Source organism: Macaca mulatta, chromosome 11 (assembly GCF_049350105.2).
Source record: "Macaca mulatta isolate MMU2019108-1 chromosome 11, T2T-MMU8v2.0, whole genome shotgun sequence".
Lineage (NCBI taxonomy): Eukaryota > Metazoa > Chordata > Mammalia > Primates > Cercopithecidae > Macaca > Macaca mulatta.
The window spans coordinates 62,201,829-62,226,035 of NC_133416.1; the positions used below are offsets into that span (position 1 = coordinate 62,201,829).

The 24,207-nt window shown below is 38.7% G+C and overlaps 1 protein-coding gene across 1 annotated transcript; it reads left to right on the forward strand.

Moving 5' to 3' along the window:
* The first annotated feature begins 1,988 nt into the window (after nucleotides 1-1,988).
* Nucleotides 1,989-12,046, forward strand: NEUROD4 (neuronal differentiation 4). The gene is made up of 2 exons (XM_001110416.5): nucleotides 1,989-2,331; nucleotides 8,470-12,046. Exon 2 carries the CDS (start codon nucleotides 8,479-8,481, stop codon nucleotides 9,472-9,474), a length of 996 nt encoding a protein of 331 aa, XP_001110416.2. The 5' UTR covers nucleotides 1,989-2,331; nucleotides 8,470-8,478; the 3' UTR covers nucleotides 9,475-12,046.
* The last annotated feature ends 12,161 nt before the right edge of the window (nucleotides 12,047-24,207 follow it).

A 24,207-nucleotide genomic window follows, 5' to 3' on the forward strand; every position in this document is an offset into this window, starting at 1 on the left:
TCCCCATTCTTCAGGGGTGTACATGTTCATTCACGTGCATGTGTGTGCACACACACACAGACAGTTGAATGTATTTTGAAGGCTAATCCTATTGTGTCCAGTCCCTTACATCTGTCAGAGAAAGCAAGGAGTCCTGCAGAATGTTTTATCCCCACCCTCATCTTTGTCTCAATATGTTCACCTTTCCGCTAATCTGCTGTTACTCCCTGCCCCTGAAAATTTCAGGCACCAGTGCCATCAGCTTCTAAATGTCCATGGACAGGGCTTTGAAGACACAAAGCAGGAGATCAATTCATTCTATAAGTGCTCATTGAACAATGATTAAGCACCTCTATCCTAGACATAAATTACCTCATAGATAAATTTCCTGTGGTCGAGGAGTGAATTCTGATTTGTTTTTTAGAAATCTGCTATTCCTATCACGTGTTGTTTAATTATTCTGAAAATGAAGTTTATTTTTCTGAGCAGATATTTTTCTGGATAGGGATACAAATAAAGATAACGAAGAGATTAAAGAGCTGCTGAAAATAAATAACTTCCCATGAAAACTGAAAAAAGTGCTAATTTTTATTTTCTGTTTTTTTCTGTGAAAAACAAGTCACATGACACTTTTATCAGAATTAAAAATAACAATTTTCGCACTTAAGATACTCCTTTCAACTTTATGAGCAGTGAAACTATCTTTTGTTTCAGCTCTCTACAACTTTCCTTGCATACAGGCATATTAATAGTTTTTCATCTCTATTTGATACACGTGTTAGTTTTGTTGTTAGATCATGTGATTCTCAAAAAGCCAGGGATACTCTGGTTTCTTTTCAGAAAGAAAGATTTTGCCTTTTGTCAAAAAGCCTGAGGAATTATCCTTCAAGTCAATTTCTAAAAGAAGTTGAACTTGGACTCAGAATTCTATGAGGCTACTGATGGAAAAACTTAAGTGATCAGCTCGTTTTACAGATATGAAAACTGATGAGTGAAGTTGACTTACTCAAGATCATTCAGCCAATTGCTTAATCTGAGCACCTTTCTTTTTTCTTCTTGGAAACACAAGATGATTACAAAATCTTTGGTATCTTAAGCTCACAGTCATTTATTTTTCCTTGGTGAAGTTTTAAATAAGGTAGTATGAATATCTATATATTTAAATTATTCCAGACGTAATTTTCTTTCTGTCTTCTAGCAATTTAATTCAACCTTCTAATACCAAAGGAGTTTTAGGAATTATTATGGGCTTCTCTTCTTCTAAGCTCATTACTACTTAAGGGGACTTTTTCTACGTGAATGCTTAATGATGTATTTTTGAAAAACAATAGTAGATCTCAGCTTGTAACTTAAGGAACTAAATGTCCTTAAAATGTAGGATTTTATTAATTTCCTTTTTGTTTTTATAAATATCAAGCGATCAGAAAGTTGAAAGAACAGTACAATAAGCTTCATCTATATTCACAAATGAAAGTTTTAATGAAAGTAGCTTTGACGTGCTGAAAAGGTGGGAGAGATAAACTTCTTCCTTCTACTTTTAGAACTCTGAAGTTTAAAAGCCAAAGACCCCAGTCCACATGTGTAAGGAAGCAGCCACTCATGCTGTGTCCTTGACACGCACCTTTCTCACCTTTTGATTCTTTTCAGACGTGGATCAGCAGATTCATCTGCCCTTTTTAGCTCTCTCCAAGTCTATCCCCAATTTTCTTTCTCCATTCTGTCCGTACTACTCCGCTTCCATTTCTTACCGTTTTAATCACAAAGCTTTCCAGTCCTCTTTTTCTTTACTCCTCAACTTCATCAACTCTCCTCCCCCGCTCCGCTTCCACCAACCCCCAACTCTGTTTAAACAAACAAACAGGCGGCAAAACTGGACCTGGCCAGAGGAGCCTTTCAAGTGGGCGTGTCTTTCGGCTGGGGAAAGGGAGGAGTTAGACTCTGGGCAACATCACTCCTCCCTGGTCAGCTGCGAGAGCAATCAAAACTGCAGCAAGTCAGAGGCTCTGGCCAGAGAGCAGGAGCTGCCCAGAGGCTGTGGTCCTGAAAGCTCCTCTCCGGGGAGCTAACCAGGGAGAAGAGGTACTGAAGAGCGACTAAACCGGCTGCAGCAGAGTCGTCAGCCCGAAGGCGTCCTTGAGGAGCATACCGAACTCCAGGGAAGGAGTAGAATAAGGCGCAGGCAGAGAAACCAGACCCGGTGGAATCTCTAAGAGGTAACAACCAGGTTTAACATGGATCGCTGAAAGCATCTCTTTATCCTACGATCTGGATGGTCAGAGAGACTTGGCTTCTCTGACTGTCCTCTAAGACGCAGATTCACAGAGTTCACTCCAGGAACTGCCAGTGACCGAGGTGAGCCAGTGGTTGGGGAAGTAAGGCGGCTAAAGTTTCTGTGGGAAGTTCCCACTCACCTAGAGGAGTAGTTGGGGTGAGGAAAGTCTCTTCTGGGTAAGACAGGAGGAAGTGGGACTTAGGAAACTTGGAATGTGGAAGTTAGTGAATTGGAACACTTAGGGAAAAATATAAACATTTTAAATAATTTTATTAAATTGCATAGCACTTGCCACCCAAAGTAAAACACATAGACACTCACAGTCATTTTAATAAAGTGAAGATTACAGATGATCTACCCCAATTCCCGTAAAAGCCACTGTTTCATTTTGCTAGTGGTGAAAATGTCGAAAAGTTTAACTGCTTTTCCAAGGTGGCCCAGCAAATAGGTTGGAAGAATTGACCCAATCCACCACTCTGCTCATAGCATTTTAGGGCTATGCAAGGACGGAGGGGGAGGCAGGGAAAGGAAAACAGAATGAGGAATCAGAGAAGACTGTGGAAAGTCCTCGGGGTAGATTCTCACCATTAACTATTTGGTTTACTAAAAATACTTGAATAGTTGGCATGGGGTGGGGGAAATTTCCTTTGCCTCAGCTCTTTCAGGTGGGAAATTAGAAGAAAAAGATTGTCCAAGTTTATTTTTCCTTTCTCTGCTTCACACTCATCATTTGCTCACAAAAAAGTATACTCAGAAAATACTAATGAAATGTAAAATACCTTCCCCCACCCTCATTTTTTTGACAGAGAAAGCAGAGGTGAAATGCTGAAGCACGTGGAGGGAAAAGTAAGGGATTGAGTAACTTCTGTTTACTATTAAGATGTGAGGCAATGGCACCTGAAGTTTTACATGGCTTTGCTGGAAAAAATGTGTGTGTATGTGCATGCATGTACATACATGTGCACATATATTAATAAAGGGGAAAATAGTAGAGTAGAAAAGAAGAGCATAGAACAATCTATGGGGTTTTTCGAAGCAGTACAACTTGTGAAGATCCTGGTCTGGATTCTGTCTTTTTAGTGCCAAGACTATGCAACTCTGGGAAAAGAATTTAGTCTGTTTAGTTCTTAGATTTCCTAGAAACTGGGCTGGACAGCCTCCCTTCTGTTGTATTTAGTCATCAGATCAGAAGGTAAAGAGATTATCACCAGCTTTTAAGAGGAGAGACACCATCTAACTATCACAAATCCACATGTGAGTTTCCCTTACCTATTAATTAGTTGAAACATCTCCACAGTAAATAAAAAATTTGTAAAAGTGTAGAAAGAATTCTAAGACAGCTTCACATAGTAGTAATGCTTAATGACTTTGGCTCTAGTAGTAAAAATATTGGGTAGTAACAATTATTGCTTAAGCAAACATTTTGCTATAACAGATTTAAAATTTTAGAAAATATGAGAAATATTTTGAATTAAAGAGAATTGGCTAAACTTGAAATTTCACTGCAGGATCCTGTAGAAAGAGGAAAATTCTGTTATATTATGTAGGTATAAGGGAAAATCCAAATACCAAATGGCTAAAAATGGACTTTATAAGATCAGAATGTGTTTATGCGTATGTGTAGGGAAGGGCTAGATTCTAGCCCTTGAGCCAGTATTCACTGATTTTTGTCATATTCAAGTCTACTTCCTATATAATTTGTGAGCTAATTTCTTTCCTAGGAATTGAGGCAACCTTAAGATGGTATATCGTGATGCTTTGTGAGATCGTGCTACAGACTTTCTCAAACAGCTTCTGTAAAACAATTGCCAACCCTCACATTGGCATAACAATTTTACAAAGTAGTTGTGCTTGCATTATCTTCTTGTTTTTCACGAAAACTTCTAAATGATGTAGGAAAGACAATCTTATTTTCATTTTGCCCTAAGGGTACAATAATTGCAATAATTTTTCTATGCTCATTTAATGAGTGAGTGAAGAAAGAGTTTTCATTTCATGCTTCTTTCAGTACACCTCTGAGATGGTTCCTTAACAGGCTGAAAGCAACATTAGATTTAGGTACCTGTTCTGGAGAAAACCCTTGGTTTCTTTGATCACAACTCAGAACTACAGTACACACATTTTCAAAACTCAAATTTAAAACTAGATGTTTCTACTTTTTTCCTGTTAGCTTTCTTGGTGCATTGAAAATATTTAGGTGAAAAAAGTCAGAGAAACATTTTTATGTTTCAGAAGTCTTGGCTTTCACTGCTTTCACTTCTCTTTGATAGACACTGCATATTACCCTCAGAGCTCTGCCATTTGGTTTTGGTGGGAAAATTGTATTCCCAAAACAGAAGGTTCATGAACCTGAAAATGTATGTGATTGAATAAGAATGTCAAACCAACTGTTTTCTCCCAATTATAAAATATAATGAAAGTTTGGGAGCTAACTTCCATCTTGAATATGATGGACGAGTTCTAGTCAACTCAGTGGAGGCAGTTGATAGGGCTTGGTTTCCTCACCTCTTGCAGCAGAACAGAACCTTTGATTTCAGTTTCAATAGGAGATTGGAGGAGTAGGTGTATTTTTTTTTTTTCAAATTTTTTCAAATAGATGTTGAAATGAAGCCATTGGCTTTTGCTGACATAAAATCAATATTAATAACAGATTCTAATTGTACTTATTCTTGTCCAAGTGGCCAGAAAAATTCATGGTGATGTTTAGGAGAACAATACCTAATACTTACATGAAATTCATGATGTATGACACTATTCGAAATGCTTCAAATATATCACCTCATTTTATGCTCCTAATAATCCTATGAGGTAGAATTGTTATTATTCTCATTTTAAGGAGGAGGAGACTGAGGCAGATAAGGGTTATGAAACTGGCCTAAGTTCATGTATCTAGTGAATAGTGGAGCTGAAGTTTGAGTCCAGGTAATCTGACACTGGAGTCTGTGCTGTCTATCCCACCATGGGAAAAATGACAGGCTACTGAGTAACTGTCAGATGATTTTCTAAACCAATCAGAGGTAATATTCAGATAATAAGAGACATACCAGTTGATACAGTCTGTTTTATTATTCATCTGTGAGAAATAATTTTTATTTTTGAATAAGCAAACGTGTGTGAATAGATTAGATAAGAAAACCCAAGAAAAAGCAGGAAATAAATATATAAATGTTTAATAGCATTTACAGCTATAAAATTCTTTATTATATTTTTATTTCTCTTACAAGAATCACATAACCTGTATGTTAGCCTTATTTTATTAGAGGAAATGGAAGAACAGAGAACTTTATATAATGTGTTTGGGATCAACAACCCAGGAATTGAAAGAATTGGGACTAGAGTTCACATTTGTGTTATTCTAGCTTCCATTCTTTTGAAACCATACTATATACTCATGGGATTCTCTTGGAAGTTAATGGACCAGCATCTATGAGAACAGAGGAAGTTAAACTGGAGCCATCTATGTCCTTCTCATGATTAGTAAGAGGACAAAGGTGAAAGAAAACTGGTTGACCTTTTCATTACTTTGGCCAAAGTCACTTGATTCTTTGCATTTATACCCACCAACAAGCTGATTTGAAAGCAGCTCCTTGACTCTTACAGAAACCACTAAATATGTTAGAGGTAAAAGGTGGCCTATTCTATCCTCCCAATCTCACTTATTTTGATGTGTGTGAGTATTGACAGATCTTAATAAGAGTCCAGAGGTACAGAGGTAGGGATGGTGAAAAAGGCTAAATCCCCCAGCTAGGATGGTATTCAGATCCAGAGGCAATTCGGGAGACTCTCCTCTCTTGCACCTTCCTTCTTTCCTTCCTTCTGTCCTTTTCATGCATCTCAGGATGAGCCAGTGATAATAATGATAATGAAGATAAGAGAATGAGGATAAGGAGACAAAGGGGGAGGATGAGGAAGAGAGGGAGGGGGAATAGATGGGTGAGAATAACGAGAAAAATGTTTCAAAGATGAAGAAATCCTGAAATACGTGTGTTAAAAGGCACCTCAAAGAACACCCTTTGGATGATGGTCACTCCTGTTGACTTAGTTCTATTGCTGTACATCTCCTGAAGCCAAAGTGCCTTTCTTTATTCCTGTAGCTGTGATAGAAGAACAAGGAGAAGAAAAACATAAAACCTAAGATGTAAAGTAAGAAGAATTGATTTTATGTCCCACTCCACCAGCACTATATCTTTGCATTTCCATCACTTAAACTACCTGGCCCACAGTGACCTTGAGTATAAAATGAGCATAACAATTTCTATCTCCCTCAAAGGTTTGCTATAAGAACCATATGAATTAATGGATGCAAAAGTGCTCTGTAAACTTTAAAATGCTATACAAATGTTATTATAATTACATGGGGAGCATTAGGTTTCCCAAGCCCACTCCATCCTTTTTGGCCTTAGAGTGCACCTGCCTCTGGAAGAGCTGTGTTACTTTAACAGAAAGTTAATTAGGCTTTTTACCCTCCCTCTGGATATCTGCCTGAGTTAGAAGTGCAGCTCAGCACACAAGCTCTATCATCCATATTAAAAGTGGGATTTTCTGAGTTGGCCTGGGCAGCCAGTTGACCAATAGGTTCCAATGTGTGTTTTCAATAAAGCTGCTTACCCAGGAAGCCTTATTAAGTGAGTAAGTCAAGCTGACATGATTTCTGTGCTGATTAACATGAAACCTAGGCTGTTTTTGCAATGCAGTTACATTAATTATTTATAGGAGGTAAATGAGGTTACAAGGAAAACAAGCTCCAATTACCAGAAACAAATCAAATAATATATCTTTATTTTTAAAAGCTACATACTAATCCCTGGGTTCATTGATTTGAGGCTCAAGCTTCATAGAACAGAAAACGTTTGTTACATTCTCCTCTTTCTCATAATAAAAGGTGATAGTGGGTTTAATATTTCAAAGAGTAGCTGGTAAACTGGGATGCCCCAATGGGGCTTATCAGATACTTTTATTTGGTAAGCCATATGCCTAAAAATTGCTTAGCAAGCTTTAAAACAATTCAAATTCTTCCAGAATTGAACGCAAAATGTTTACTAAATCACCAGTCTCTTCTGGTTTTCAAATAGTGAATTTTGCATGCAAAATTCTGATTAAACAGTGTGTTAGTGAGTTAAAGTAGTCAGGCTATTCCTGTGTTTGCCTGAAATAGTCCTCACTTGTGTTAGCAGTCACTATATTCTGTTCCACTAGTTCCACTAGTATTTGTTCCAGATTTTTCATTTTAAACAAAGTATTATTATAGTAGTTGCACTAAACCTTGGATAGGTTTGGTAGACCACTGGCTGCACTCCTAACTGTTGCCATGGTCTTGTCTGATGGTGTGAGATGCATTTGCAAAGAGTTCTCACTTTAACATAAGGGGAAATTTGAAAGACGATCAGTGATAACCCTCCTTTCTTTTCATGATCCTTTCAAGATGCCATGTCACTAACACTTCTAACATAACTCACACTAGACAGAACACAAAGTGCTTACTGAAAAACAGAATGCTCCTCTGGTGATAGTGAGAGTAACGTTTGATGGTCATGTGTTGGACCAGCCAGTTGTGTCATGGACAACTTGAAGGAGATGATTGAGGCTACCAGTTAGCAATACTGGGGAGAAACATGGGTGTTATAGGCTAGATGGATGTGAAATGCTTCTAAATACAGATTGAGTAGTTTTTTGTAGAACACATACAAAGTAGTCTGAATGATCTTGCTACAGTTTTTTATTTTGTATGGTGTAAATATACAACAGTGTGCTTATTTGACTATTTGATGGGTTTTTGTTTTGTAATAACGATAATTATTACACACATATACTTATTTTTAGCACACTCTTTCACTTCAGAAATATCTCTATTTGGACAGTAATTTATATACTCACCTCATTTTTCCCCTTTTATGTTCTGGATTCTGGAAGGAAAGAAAAATACATCTTTGGATTCGTATCTCAGTCATTTTGTATAAAATGTTCAAGAGATTAAAAATCTAAGAATAAAAAGAGTTAGGCACTAACACTGCAATGAATAATCAAGTCAATTTTCCTTTACTATAGTATATTTTCTTATAATATGCCATAACTAAAGGAGTATTCTGGGAATTTCTTTCAGTTTTGGATTTGTCATTTAGAATGGAAGACTTGGACAAGATAATTACATATAAAAAAGTTTAGTTTCAAGTAAAATCAGGTACTCACAGGAATTAACCTTTGATACTTCCCTTTTCCAGAGACTGGAAATGTCAAAAACTTATGTGAAATCCAAGGAGATGGGAGAGCTAGTCAACACACCATCCTGGATGGATAAAGGTCTGGGTTCCCAAAATGAGGTGAAGGAGGAAGAGAGCAGACCAGGTACTTATGGGATGCTCAGCAGCTTAACTGAAGAGCATGACAGTATTGAGGAAGAAGAAGAAGAGGAAGAAGATGGGGAAAAACCTAAGAGAAGGGGTCCCAAGAAAAAGAAGATGACCAAAGCTCGCCTTGAGAGATTCAGGGCTCGAAGAGTCAAGGCCAATGCCAGAGAACGGACCCGGATGCATGGCCTGAATGATGCCCTGGATAACCTGAGGCGAGTCATGCCATGCTACTCTAAAACCCAAAAACTTTCCAAGATAGAGACTCTTAGACTGGCCAGGAACTATATTTGGGCTTTATCTGAAGTTCTGGAGACTGGCCAGACACCTGAAGGGAAAGGCTTTGTGGAGATGCTCTGTAAAGGGCTCTCTCAGCCCACAAGCAACCTGGTGGCTGGATGTCTCCAACTGAGCTCTCAGTCTGTCCTCCTGGAGAAGCATGAGGATAAATCTCCTATTTGTGACTCTGCCATCTCTGTCCACAACTTCAACTATCAGTCTCCGGGGCTGCCTAGCCCTCCTTATGGCCATATGGAAACACATCTCCTTCATCTCAAGCCCCAAGTATTCAAGAGTTTGGGAGAATCGTCCTTTGGGAGTCATCTACCTGACTGCAGTACACCCCCTTACGAGGGCCCACTCACTCCACCCCTGAGCATCAGTGGGAACTTCTCCTTGAAGCAAGATGGGTCTCCTGACCTAGAAAAATCCTACAGCTTCATGCCACATTACCCTTCTTCAAGTCTAAGCTCAGGGCATGTGCATTCAACTCCTTTTCAGGCTGGTACCCCCCGTTATGATGTTCCTATAGACATGTCCTATGATTCCTACTCCCATCATGGTATTGGGACCCAACTCAACACAGTCTTCACTGAGTGAGGCAGTAAGTTCAATGTTTCAGAGAATGACGTGGAGACATTTTCCATAAGTTGAGTGGTTGAGCTGAAGATTCAATGACCTTAAAGGATCCCTATGGATATATATATAAAAATAGTTCAAGTCCATTTAGGCTTTCCTTCATCTATCACCTCTTTTCTCATCACCTCACATTGCATCGATTTCTTTATAGGGTCCTCAAGTGAAAATATTTGATGATTTAACAACCATTTGAAAATAGAAAAGAAGACCTGGGCCCTATTCCAGTGGTGCAAAAAAACTCATTGCATAATCTATGCCAATTAATTTACCATTTCTGGCCTTTGTTTATTTACTAGCAATTGTAACTAAACAAATTGTATTTATATGAGGCAATTGTTCTAAGTCCAGATGATTTCTAAAGTCCTTTACAGTTCTAAAATTCTATAACTGTGGTGATCACTCCTGACAACTTCTTGAAACTGAAAGAATAGAGAAATAATAGGAAAGGGATGCTATGCATAGAATGATCAAATTGAGTTATCAGAGGGAACACAAGGCGCATGTCTCTTGGCTCACAGAATGCAAAGCTTGTTTGGGTTTAATGATAGGACTTCTTTGTATCTATTGAAAAATAGCTCCTGGAAGCTAAAAGTCTAACATGGCTGTCACTGTGAAGAAAAGAATATGTTCTTTAGAGATCAACTCTATTCGTTATTAGACTAAAAGTTGAACATATCTTCCTTATGATTTGAAGAACCATAATAGAGAACCATAATAGAGGCCTCATGCCAACTTTATTCTTGATAATATTTCAAAACCATTTTTCTCAGTACTAGAGGTAGGGCAAACAAGTCACTGAAGCCTCAGACTCCTATGACTAATGGGACATAGATAAGTCTTTTAGACCATGACCTCCATAACCAGAGGGCTCCAGATCTTCTGATGCAGCTCAGGTGCTGCTGTTAGAATCAGAACACAACACAGTTTTATATTAAAGAGCAATAAAATAGCTATTGGCTATAATAACTACCATAGTTCAGGGACTCTCTCTAGCTCATGGTTGCCCATGGGAAAACCAATAGATTTTATTTTAAGCAAGATGAATTTCATTTGGTTAAACATGATTAAAACCATCCACCTCTGTCCACACCAACATATTTTCCAGAAGGACAAGCACCAATCAATTTATTGACCAAGGTTAGATTTTTCCAACATATATGTAGTCCCTTATCTCTCCCCCTATACTAGCTGTTACCTCTTCCTCACTTCTGAGATAGAATATGTTATTACATATTGTAAATAACATTTCAGGTGACTAAACTTAAGGATGCAGAAATGAAATACAAGGTCAGTGAATATTTTTACCAACTATGTCTTCATCACAGGTTTAACACAATTTGCAGAGTGCTTATTTTTCTTTATGTAACTCCTCTTTCCTTTATATCAACACTAACTTCATAAATTTGTATTTTTTTCAGAAAATGAGACCTGAGAAATTTTCATATCTTGTTCAATCTGCCAGGACAGTTATTTAAGTCAAACCGGAGCCTGAATGACTTATTTGATAGTAGATTAGGTCCTGCTCCTGCCAGAAAGGATACATTTAGCATGCAGGGTACATCAATAGGGCCAATTAACAAAACGATAACACATATGAGTATGTCATTTTCTATAGCTCAGCTATCCCCTAAAATCTGCCAACTATATGTGTATCTTGTCTGTTTACCTCTCTTATTTATTATCTCCTTACAGTATAAGTTATTTTTTTCCATTTTGCTCTCAGCATTTACTGCTGTACCTTGCACCCTTGGTTTGTAAATTCACTTGAAAGTAGCCTTGCAGAGAGATCTTAAGCCCCATCAGCCACCAAAGTGGTTCCTCTCATCACAATCTGCCCTAGAGGAAATTGGCAAGTAAAATGACATATAAAGCCATAGTATGGGCTTTCTGAGTGTATACTGCACTTACCTTTGTGAAGGGCTGTGGGAGGGTCCATCCTCGAAGCTAGCATTTTCTGGCATTTAAGTTTGTAGATAATCAATGTTGTCTGAGTTATTTATTAGATATTATTTATTTAATTTATTTTTCTCTTCCTTTCACAAAAATTATTTTAGCCCCATAGATGTGCTTGGAAACCCTTCCTAAAATTTTATTTGGAAAGTAGCTCACAATTTTGCTAAGAACTGCTGAGTTTTGGAGAAAGGGGAAAGGAAAAAATAGAGAATTACCTCTGTGATAATTTTTATAAAAAGCAGCAATAATTTGAATGGCTATGCAAGTTAATGTTTTTAGATTATTTTCTTCAGTCTAAAGTGAGCCAGAGTTATTCTTTACTAATCTGCTGTTTATGCCTTTGGGGAGTATGGTAGCCATGAGCCAGGCCTCCCTGAAATTGTATAGAGGGATTTTATAATTGAATTAAAATTTAGGAATACAATAGCTTGTAAAGAGCCTGCTCTCCAACCTAGGGTGGTCTCATTCTTCTGGAGATTTTTTTAGATAAAGTAAAATAATTGTTTAAATATTTTGTTTAAAATATGACTGTTTTTCCTTCCTTTTTCCTAGCAGAAATAAAGCTGTAAGTCTTATTAGATGTTGTATTGTGTTTTGTTGTGCTGTGTTGTTAGTCTTCAAAACTTTCATTCACTCTCATTTATTCATTTTCTTGGGCTCTATGTCCTACAAGCAGCTAGCTAAGCAAAAACTGGTCTGTCAGGAGATTTACACATCCCCTAATTCAATTGATCTTGCTAGAATATTCGAAATATGCAGTTAGAAGTCTAGAAGCACTGGTCTCTGTTACTCATATAATCAAGTATAAAATCTACAGTTAAGAAAAAATAATCTTACAGATTACAGGGCTATGGGCAGTCTAAGCAATCAAACCACAGATAAATGGGAAGATGTGCTATTATCCAAAGTAGGTGGGCTGACCAACCTTTCAAAAAAATTATGAAATATGTTTTTTGACAACTTTTCCTTTTGATTTTTTTCTTTCAGTTTTCTCTAGTTAAAACTTTCCAGGAGGCCGGGCGCGGTGGCTCAAGCCTGTAATCCCAGCACTTTGGGAGGCCGAGACGGGCGGATCACGAGGTCAGGAGATCGAGACCATCCTGGCTAACACGGTGAAACCCCGTCTCTACTAAAAAAAAATACAAAAAAACTAGCCGGGCGCGGTGGCGGGCGCCTGTAGTCCCAACTACTCGGGAGGCTGAGGCAGGAGAATGGCGTGAACCCGGGAGGCGGAGCTTGCAGTGAGCTGAGATCCGGCCACTGCACTCCAGCCTGGGCGGCAGAGCGAGACTCCGTCTCAAAAAACAAAAACAAAAACAAAAACAAAAACAAAAAAACTTTCCAGGATCCCTTCTTGCATGTGTAAAGTGATGATAATAAAGAAATAATCATAATGATATTATTAATAATAAGTATAAATAGAAAAGTTAATCAAGGTAGAGACTTGGCTTAAAATATTTAAGAAACAAAAAATATAGCATAAAAGTTATCTTTCCACCCCTATCTTCCATCTCCCAGTTCCCACTCTCCAACTAGAAAATACTTAAACATTTTTTTAGCTTACTAGTTATCAGAGACCTTTTATGGATATATAAACAAATATTAGGTACAAATATTAAGGTGTATTATTCTCTTTTTTTTCTACAAGTGGTAACAATATAACACATTTCTGCATGTTTTTTTTACATTTAAGTACAAATCTTGGGGTAGTTTTAATAGCAGTTTCTTAATTCTTTGTTATAACTGACTAGCATTCCATACTAAACATAATTTATGAAATTGAGTCCCATAATTTAGAATTTTTTCAGTCTTTTGCAATATCAAATAAATGATTATGTACACGTCATTTGACACATTAAAAGAATCTTTACTTTGCAAAGAATCGTCCAGAGGGGCAAATAGAAACTGAGAGATAACAACAACCCCATCTAGGAGATAGTGGAAGCTTACTATGTAGTGTCACATTTCTAAGTGTCTTACACATATGAATTCATTCAATCCTAAAGCCACTCCTGTAAGGCGATCAATCACTATTAGTATTCCCATTTCACAGATTAGGAAACTAATTTGTTTAGTTTAGTGAAACTAAACAAATCCTGGTGGAACCAGGATTGATTTGAGCTAGTTGATTTTTCCAGAAGATTTGAAATGATCCTCAGTAGCTGTTTGCCTGGTAGGTATATGAGGATGTCATATCTGTGCAATGCTGGAGCCAGCGAAAGTGGAATCACTATTTCACACCCCTCAAATTGTCCTTTACATATGATACCCTGTTACATCTATGACCCAGGCTGATCGATGTCCACACTCTGCAATAGAATCTGAAAGAAGGCCATCTTTCCCTTGATAGAAGCTCAACTTTCTATTCGACTTTGCCCAGGTAGACCACATAGTGTAGGCCAGATCACAGACCAATGCCCTGTTGCCTGAAAGTGCCCATCTTTGAGAAGGCTTAAATCCATCGCAAGCTTTAATCTCACATATCTTAGAATTTAAGAAAAATGTTTTAATGGGGAATTATGGATATGAAAATAACAAAATATTCTATCAACATAGAAACATCCTGTCTTCAAGATTATTTTAGAAATCTATATAAATGTAGAGTATAGTTTGGTGCAGTAATTACAAGCACTGACTTTAGAATCCAATAAATAATACTTAAGCTATGCCACATATTGATTGAATGATCTTTATTAAATTGATTAACCCTGCAAAGGCTCAGTTTTCTTGATTTTTAAACATGTTTATAAACAAAAAATAGTTTTATAGGTGCTAATGTTTTTTCTACTTTTCCTCCCTTTGGCGTTTATTATTATTAATAATTGACACAAAATAATTGTACATATGTATGCAGTATAATGTGATTTTTGGTACATGCACACAATGTGTAATGATGAATTTGAAAATAGCAATCACAATAATGCCTTCCCCTCAGGTTAATCTTGGTGAATTAATTGAGATAATACATCTAAAGCACGTAGCAAGTATTTGGCAAATGGTAATTATTACCATCTATGTTCTATTAATTATTTTTTGGTTACAATCATGTCACCTTTTCTATTTGCCTCCAATATATGGCTATGAGAATGCTGATGGTGACAATGGCAGGCTTAGGGAGTCCATAGAGTTATTTAGAGGGTTGAGTCAGGCAGACTTAGATTTGAAGTTAACTGGCTGAGAAGTCCTAGGCAATTTATTTAACGTCTCTGTCTCAGTTTTCTTCTTTATAAAAAGGGCATACAATACCACCAATCCATAGAGTTGTACGAGGATTAAAAATGATGATAACGGCAGTGAAGTGTTTATCTGAGGTTCTGGAACCTGGGAAGCACTTTACTCTTATTGTTGTTATTATTATTGGGAGTAGAGTGAGAATAGGTGAGGTAATTGAGAACTAGAGAAAACTATAGATTCTTTTCATTTAAACAGTAAATAATTTACTGGAGCCAATGACAAAATCCAAGTCTATTGGCCAGTATTCCATACATTGGACATGCCATTTTCCAACTCTTCATGGGGACAGTTTAGACAGAAATCTTCCAAAACAAACTTTCTGAATTTGGAATATAGGAAATATTGAATTTTTCCTTCTTTTCTAAAAATTGGCATAGAGTTAAAAGGAGCCTTGTAGTAGCTCTTTGCTGTCATCTGGCTTAAGACTATGTAGAGAAAGAATACTATTACCTCACAAATATATAGTACTAGGTACTTGATTTCAATTTAATTTTTTCAAGTAGTAATCGTTATTGAGAATTTCCTCTAGGCCAGGAACTAAGCCACTCTGTTATAGCTAAGGAACTCTGTCATAGCTGTCAAAATACACACGACAATAAAGATGTTTTATCAATGCCTTACATGTAAGTAAGTGAATTCAGTTTTTAATTTGAACAAGAAGATTTTAGAAACCAATAGCTAAAAACTCAGGGGAAGAGGAAATTTCCATTTATTGAGCATCTTTACCAGGTACAAGTCATCAAGTGAAGTTCTCCATACTGAATTAGTCTTCAAAATAAACCACTGAAGTGGGTTCCAGATGTTGTAGAAACCTACATAGAAATGTGCAAATAAATATGAGAACATAGAAAGTCATGTAAATCTTAAAAGTGCCTGAGCTTCTATTTTCTCATCTATAGAGCGAGATGATTGTGCCATTAGATATCTGCAATTTCTCTCATCTTAATATTTTAACAGTTCCACGAGCAGCTAATGTCCATTTTCTCTCTGGCACAGAAACTCATGCACACATTCTTGGAAAAAAAGAGTGAATAAGTGATTGAGTAAAAGCTAAAAGAGGAGGCAACAATCGACTACAAACATTAAAATCAAGGTGGTATTTGGATGCCTTGTGTGGTTTGCTTGCTGGTCAGCTATCTTAAGGAACTGGGGTGCTTTCAGTTTATCTATTTAGAAGACAGTTTTCTGGGCAATGATCTTATTCTCTAGAGACAACTGCTCCAACATGTTTAGCAATTAAAAGGCTTAAATCTACGTTGAGCTAAAATAACTTTACCATAAATCAAATTGAGGAATTGTACTATTCCTAGAATTTTAAAATTGTCCCTTTTCCTTCCTCAATTGGAAATAATAGGAAGATGTTGACTATATTGTTTACTTCATTACAAATACAGTTAAGTTCTCAGTTATCCATATGAATAATTTCTGTTGAGGATTATGGAAGGAAAATATTTTATATAAAGCTTGTTTCTCCATGTCAGCTGACATGTTTCTAATTTTTGTTTTTCTTTATGTGTGTAGACACACATATTAATGTATGCATATTTGAAAAAATATATATGAAAGCATATAGATGTATGTTTATATAGATCCATAAATACATATATTTGAAGACATGTATATTTAAACACATACACTTCAGTACATGTCGAATACATACACGTGTGTGTGTATATATAATTTGACATATGTATTTGCACTCTAAAGTCAAATTGAAACACTTTTTGTATCATTTAATTATTGGCAACTCTACAGGCTGAGTTCTTTCTTTTATTAACTCAGTGTTAATAACTGAGGTAGAAGGTTAGGCACTGAGAAAGGAGGTGGAGGCAGAGAAACAGGAAGTAAATATGCTGGGGTTCCAGTTTTTTCAATTGAGATAGACCTGGAGGGGCAGCCTGGTAATGGAAAACATTCTTCCTTGATCTAAGCCTGTGCGTTCTCTTCCTTTGGGAGCTGGCCTCTGAGCTGAGGCAGATCCAGGGCAGGCGGGCACGTGGCTGGCCCACTGAGGGCCGGGAACAGCCGCAAGCTGCTCAGGGACTTGGAGCACACTATCCCCTGGCTCCTGCTCAGCCCACTGCTGCCAGCCGGCAGCTTCCCCCCTGCCAGACCCCTGGGCATGCTGATGGGAATGGCACAATTACTTAATCCCTGCCCAGGGAGATCTGGGACACATGCAGACAGATGGAGGACCAGGGGGATTCAGAACTATTTAGTATTGGAGGAGCAAAGGAGACAGGCCTGGGAGCAATGGGCCAGGCTTGAAAGGCAGTCCTGAAGCCTCTTTTCTCCAAGCAGCTCCAAGGCAAGCTGTTTTCTCACCTGAACAGAAGCTCTGGAAGAAAGGACCTAGACCTTCCCTGAGCTGCTGGCAAAAAAACTGAGAAAGAGCATTGACCCACAGTGTCTGGGTTTGCACAAACAATAGAAGGTCACAGATAGGTACTGAGGAAAGCAGAATTGAGGAGAGTCAGAGCTCCAGAAAGGCCCATATAGAGGGGGCAATAAGGAATTAGAGATACAGAGATTAAAATAGCACATGCATGAACTTACCACACGCATGGATTTAAGAGTGAAATTGCTGTTTCCACATCCGTCTCCTCTACTAGTTTATATCCTTTCATGTTCCTTAATCCTCACTCATGCATTCTCACACTCACTGCCAACTGCCTTGGTTCAGGTATTCAGTATCTATCTGTCTAGATTCATGTAATAGTGTTCTTCCAAACCTCCAATCTTTTTGTACCCAGTATCTCCTTCCTTCTACAATCCATCCTAACTGTCTGTCTTAAAACAAAGCCATGACCATGTCATTTCTTTGGTCAAAATTCTGAATTGGTTTTCTCATCATTATAGAATGAAGTTCAAACTTCCCAAGCTAATATTTAACCTGCCTCATCGCAACTGGTCTTGGTCTACACTTCCAGGCATATGTATACCACACATTCTCTTCTCACTTTCCTCAGAAGCAACGCATCCTGCTTATCCACCCTGTTTCACCACCCTACATACACTTTTGTGTTGCCCACATGGATTAGTGTTCCTCTAATCAATATGAAGTGAAATTTTCCCTTACCCTTGTTCCTGGCATCACCTTTTCCTGGAGTGCTCTCTCCTCTATCTTCACGTACTGAAACTATGTCGATCCTTCAGGGCCTAGCAAAAATCTTTCTTGATAAAGCCTTTACAGACTACCCCTGTAAGACTCATTGCCTTCTTCTTTTCCAGTTTAGGGAATTAGGACAATTGACTCTAAGAGTGAAGCTACTATTTCCACATATAGTGAAGCTGCTATTTTTCCTCTACTGGTTTATAAGCTTCTTGAGAGGAGGGGCTGTTTTATCCACTTGTTGTATTGACAACTGCCAGTGGAATCGTGTGCACACAGTAAGGAAGAGATAAAGGAAATTTGGGTGGATAATCAGGTGCTAGCATTGTGATGTTACAACATTCTAACAATCTTAAATAACTTTAAGAGAAAGTGTTTTCTTTTCTGCCTTAGAGAAAATCACAAGGAGGTTCAGATAATGTCCATCTCTACTCAACTCATAAAAAGGGAGTGATGGAAATTAGTATCTAGGGTTGTTTTTAAGTCAGAGTGAATTTTGCATCAATATATGTATGAATTAAAAAGAGTAAACATGGCCAGGCGCGGTGGCTCACGCCTGTAATCCCAGCACTTTGGGAGGCCGAGATGTGTGGATCATCTGAGGTCGGGAGTTCGAGACCAGCCTGACCAACATGGAGAAACCCTGTCTCTACTAAATATACAAAATTAGCCAGGCATTGCAGTGCGTGCTTGTAATCCTAGCTACTTGGGAGGCTGAGGCAGGAGAATCGCTTGAACTGGGTAGGCGGAGGCTGCGGTGAGCTGAATAGTGCCATTGCACTCCAGCCTGGGCAACAAGAGTGAAACTCCATCTCAAAAAAAAAAAAAAAAAAAAAGAAAAAAAAGAGTAAACATTTCATGAGTTTTGTCTACCCAATGTCCACTAAACTATTGACTATATTAATAAGAATAACTTGGGTTAAAAAGTTTTGCTTAGACAAAGTAAGAGTGGCCAGTTGAAATCATACAGAGTAAAACATAGAGACAAAACTACTAAGAATCAGAACTTTCAGAAATGAAACCAGAGAAACAAAAATAAGACAACATCAAAGCTGAGTTGGGGGAGGCAGAGAGCAGGAAACCACAAGAGGAAGTTTGAAAGAAAAATAGAATCAAGGCAAGAGAAAAGATTGTGGGTGTGAATTCTTTAGTAGGGACATCTCATGCATTTTTAGGTGTTGTCCCAGAGTGCCAACGGCTTCCATGAAAGTAGGCAGAAGGTGAGGAAATTCCTCTCAGGGAATAAGAAGCTGTTGCCTCTGTGTTTCTCTGGTGGGAGCCATGTGTCTTGATTCCTGTTGTACCACAAACCCTGGGCACCATGATTCTCACCACCAAGCTTCTTTGAGGACGGTCCCTTGTTATCTGTCTTCAGAGCAGCCAAAAATCACATTCACTTGTTTTGGAGAAGAACAAAGATTACCAGTTTCTCAAGTTTTCTTATTCACCAAAAGACTTATTTTGAAACATGAAAGTTTCTGTTTGGTTACTGGATATATCTTCTTTTACAAGAAGGCATAGCAAACACAACATTGTTTAGTAATGGTGTGGATGAACATATTTCACTATCTCCCACAGCCATTGATGGTCTCATGATTTGTTTTGAGCTGGTGAATCCAACAAATTCTGTGTGAAAGCCTGGTTTCCCATTGACTTTGGGCAACTAAACTAGAACTTCAAAATCTTTATCTGCAAAATGATGAGAATAATGTCTTGCAGGTTAACACTAAATATAATTGGCATAATACATGTGGCATGAGGCCTGGCACCTCATTGGTGTTTAACAATCGGTTGTCATCCCTTTCTTCTTCTTCATTATCGTCATCACCATCATTCCCTCCTATGTGGGTGAGATCTCCATCACACTGGTCTGGTGGAAACAGAGACTAATGCAGAGGTGGACTGTTGAGAAAAGGTGACCTATGGGAGTAGAAGCAGTATTGAGTAATGATTAAACCATCAGAAGGAATTACTGGGTTGCAGTCTGGAGTGTGTGACTCAGCTGGAGTCTGAGTACAACGGTCCCTAAGCAGAAGCATCAGGGACAGACAGGGGGCAGCTGATACTGTGCCCACAGTTGGCACAGTCCAACAAGATATTCAAGGATAAAGGGAAAAAAAAATCAGTCCTGAGAGAGAGCCCTGCTGAACCATGTTGCCCTGTTTCTGAGCAGCAGCTGCAAGCAGAGCTAGCAGCTGCAGCTGTTCTTGGAAGCCTGGATTCCCAGGGAAAGTGGGCATCAGGCAAAGCAAAAGGGAGGGAGAGGCAAGCACAGGGTAATACCTTGCGTTCCCAGGATGGGAGATTCCACCGCACAAAAATAAGGGAACTGGGCAAAGAGGGAGGTGTGAGGGATGACAACGACTGGGCATTCTGAATGTGAAATGATGCCGATTATTGAAAGCAAGCTGATGGATCCACAGGAAGAGCTAGCCTGGGGATCAGGACCTTTCTTGCCATTTATATCTTCAGAGTGCTACATAAACATGGACCAATAATTACTGACATGAAGTGAGTGCTAAGCACGTACAGGGAATGTTCTTAATCTTTTACAAATGTGAAACTGTGTAATTCTTACTATAATGTTATGACATCTGAGGCACACAGGAGTAAAGCAACTCTACCAGGTTGTATAACCAGCAAGTGTCAGAGTCGAGATATAACCCCAGAAGTGTGACTTCTGAGCCTGCATTTTAATCCATCACTCTCAACCAGATCTGTCCAATAGAGCTTTCTGCAATGACAGAAATGTTCTATGACATTGAGCACTTGAAACTTGGCTAATGCAATGAGGAACTAAACTTTAAGTTTTATTTAATGATAATTACTTTAAATCTAAATAGCCTTATGTAACTCGGGACTATACAATAGGCAGCACAGCTTTATATTGTCTCTCTAAAGAGGCAGATCTCTTTACGAACCTCAGTTACTAATTTATTTTCTATCTGAAAATTGTGGGATTGTACTCAGGGATGAGAAATATATGAAATGATTCTAACTAATTTATCTTTACCTTCCCATATAGATACTATGATTCAAGCATGAATCGCTTTTCTACTGAACCTAGACATTCCTCTGAATCTGTCATAACAGAGGACTCTAGGCAGTTGCTGTTAAGAACTTAGACTCTTTATTTGAGAATAAGGCAATATCCATCTCTGAGCACTAGATGGGAATTTCTGAGAAATGACTAGGCTTAGGCCTCAGAAGGAAGGGGCTACCCGGGAGAAGTGTCTCACCCAGCCCTCACATTCCAGCGGCACTGCCTTTCTTTCCTCTCAGACAGTTGTACCCGCACCAAGTCACTCTTCTCCCACATAGTTCCTCTCCCACTTCTTAAGTCTAAATCTGGGGGGACCCACCTATTGTCATTTTTCTTCAGCTATACTTGAGTTTTTCATTGGTTTTCTCAGAATCCCTGATCCAAATCATTTCTGCCGCACTGATTGTCTATTTTCCTTTCAGTGGATGTGAATCGGCACAAAGGAACACTTTTTTTTCTTCTAAACATATCACTGAAGAAGTTCTCTACCAAGATCCATGCAGGAAAATGCTATGTCCTGCAGACACACAGGAAGCAACAGTTCTCCATATAATTCTCAAAATTGAATTTTTATTTTGAGCCTTGAGATCCCCTGAATACCTCATCATTGACATCAGCCTAAGCCTCTGGAAGCTCCAGGGCCTTATTGGACAAGTATTTTCCTAGTTGGTTCCTAACTAACTTATTCTCTCTGTTTGGAACGTCCTACCAGCTCTCCTGCCTTCCCTTGCCCTTTCTTGCCTTTTTGCCCTGTCAAACTTCTACTTAGATTTCAAAATGCAGCTCAAATTTCACTTGCCCTGGGAAGACTGTTTGATTCTGCTCCCAAAACACATGGCTCCTAGGCTGGGTGAGGTTCCTCTACTCTGTAATAACTCCTTTTCTCACCCCCACAAAGCATTTTGCTCACACCTCTAACAGAAGAGCATTTAACTAATTCTGCTGCAATACCGTTTCTGAATCTGTCTCCCTGAAAGCTCTTAGCTCATCAATAGTAGAAAGATAAATTACAGATTGCTGTCCCTACTACCTTGCAGAGCTTGATATATGGCAAGAGTTAAATAAATATTCATTGAATAGACAGAAGAATAAATGAGTGAGCTAGACAAGATCAGACTCACGTGGCAGAGCAGATCAGTGTTACTGACAGACCAAACCCAAGGTCGGAAACAAAAGAGCCTGTTCCCTGGCCAACCTGACCTTTTCTGCTCTGAACAGAATAATCAAGGATAGACTCTCTCCTCCTCATTCCCTGACACCCCCATAAAAATTCAGCCATTCTAATTTTATCCTCACATTTGCCTCCCCCCCTCACCAAATCCTGCACAGTTCCAAAGCACTTGGCTTCTCTCTCCCTCTGCCCCAATTGTTCCTCTTTCTATAGCATCGGAATCTCATTGTCCTCCCTGCCCTATTCCCTCCTGACCTCTCAACCGCCCATTGTAAGATGTCAGGAGGACCCGGGTGACAGCTGGGCCCCAGCAGGGCAGGCCTGGCATCCCCAGGGCATCCCTGGCAGGTGCTGGAACACTCAACAGCCGGGCTTGTTATCACCGCCCCCCTCTCTCTTTCCATAGGTTCCCTGTCCCCTCCTTTAAGCTCCAACTCCCCTTCTCAGGGGTTGTTAGGGACGGTATGAGCAGCATGTCTGGGTACAAGTATAAGCAGAGGAAACAGTCTGATCTTTTCTCTGGACTATTTGCACTCCTATGCATATCTCTTCTCAGATGGACATCTTGTATGCTGTTAGCCTGCGTGTCCCTGAGAGCAGTATACTCTGCCAAATTCCAACTCGGAAGCTCTGCTGTTACCTCCCTCTGCAAAACCTTACTACCACAGCATTTGAGTCCTTCAAATGTTGATCAAATCAGTCAGATCTCTACTCCACAAGATAGCCTTTCTCAATTCCAGCATCTCCACCTTCTATGACCCTTTCTGGACTCTAAGTATGCCTCTGCTAGGGCATGAATCCCACTGTTCCCTCATTATAGTTGGTGTGTGGGATAGTGACCAACAAACCTAGTTCAGTGCTTGACACGTAAGAACTAAATACTAATACTAAATACTATGTACAGTATTTATCAGGACGTTTACCCTTCCTTATACTTTCATTTAGTTTGATTCTTATAATAATCCATTGCAGGGATCTTATTCCCATTTTACAGATTAGGAAACTGAGACGCTGTGTTTATATTATGCCCAGAGTCACACAGCCAACAGGTGGCAGAGTCAAGACTTGATTTTTAAGGTTTTACATCACCTGATCTCTACTAAAGTTTACCAAACATTTAATTAAATTTTACTAATAGAATTGCTAAGTTTAAAGATAACACAGATATCAGGGACACAGACTGAATGGGAGAATACAGTTTAGATATTAAGAAGGACTTCTTAATTATAAGAGGGAAAACTGTTTATCTCCTCACTGAATTCTGAGAAAGGAATAGGAAATTCTTAATTTTATGGGGATGGATTAAGTAGTGATTTAAGATAAAGGGATGGATAAAATGATTTTTAAAAAATTCTTTCACTTCTCATTTGAACTCTTCATAACTATGCTTTCTCCTCACTTCCAATGGATTAATAGCAATACCAAGTATTTAGTGATCCTTATATTTAGGGAAGTAACTTCTCCATGAAATGGGAAGTTTATACACTTCCTTTTTTTCCACCTTTATCCAACCCTTTACATCCAGACACTGAAGCCCATGAACCTTCTTATTTGGCAAAGCGATACTTGCTAAAACACATTTAATCCCTGAAAGAGGTCTGGTTTATTTATAAGCTATTTACTCCAAGCCTCCACAAGGCACTAATGTGTCTGAATGAAATCACCAGTCAGAATTCAACTCTAGACTTGACATCTGGAGACTTAGTCATCATCCTCCCTACTCCTTATTTGATACTACCAGGCCCTGGACACTTGACTGGGGTGTGAAGGATGTGGGAAAATGAAGTACAGTGAATGTTTTACTCTCTTCTACTGGAAATGAAGAAGACAGAAAGTTGATCATGTTGATTCTTTTCCAGGGCCCAGTAGAGAGGATTGCGGGATCTTACTCCCTCCTGCATATTCATGTTGGCTTAGGGAGGCAGCCAAGCAACTAATTGGGTAACTCCTCAATAATTTGTCCTCTGAGGAAGGCTGCTGACTCACTTGGGACTCACTGAATCAAATGTTCAGCTTCCAGTCTCCAATTTGAATTGTACCCAGAGGTAAGAAATAGACAACTTGTTGATTCCCTGGGGTAAGAGAATAGATTTTTTTGTAAAGATGGATAATAGCCTGAAACTAGTGATTCTGGACAGGAGAATACATATTTCTATTCCCAGCTAAGGGCTGCTTCTTCTA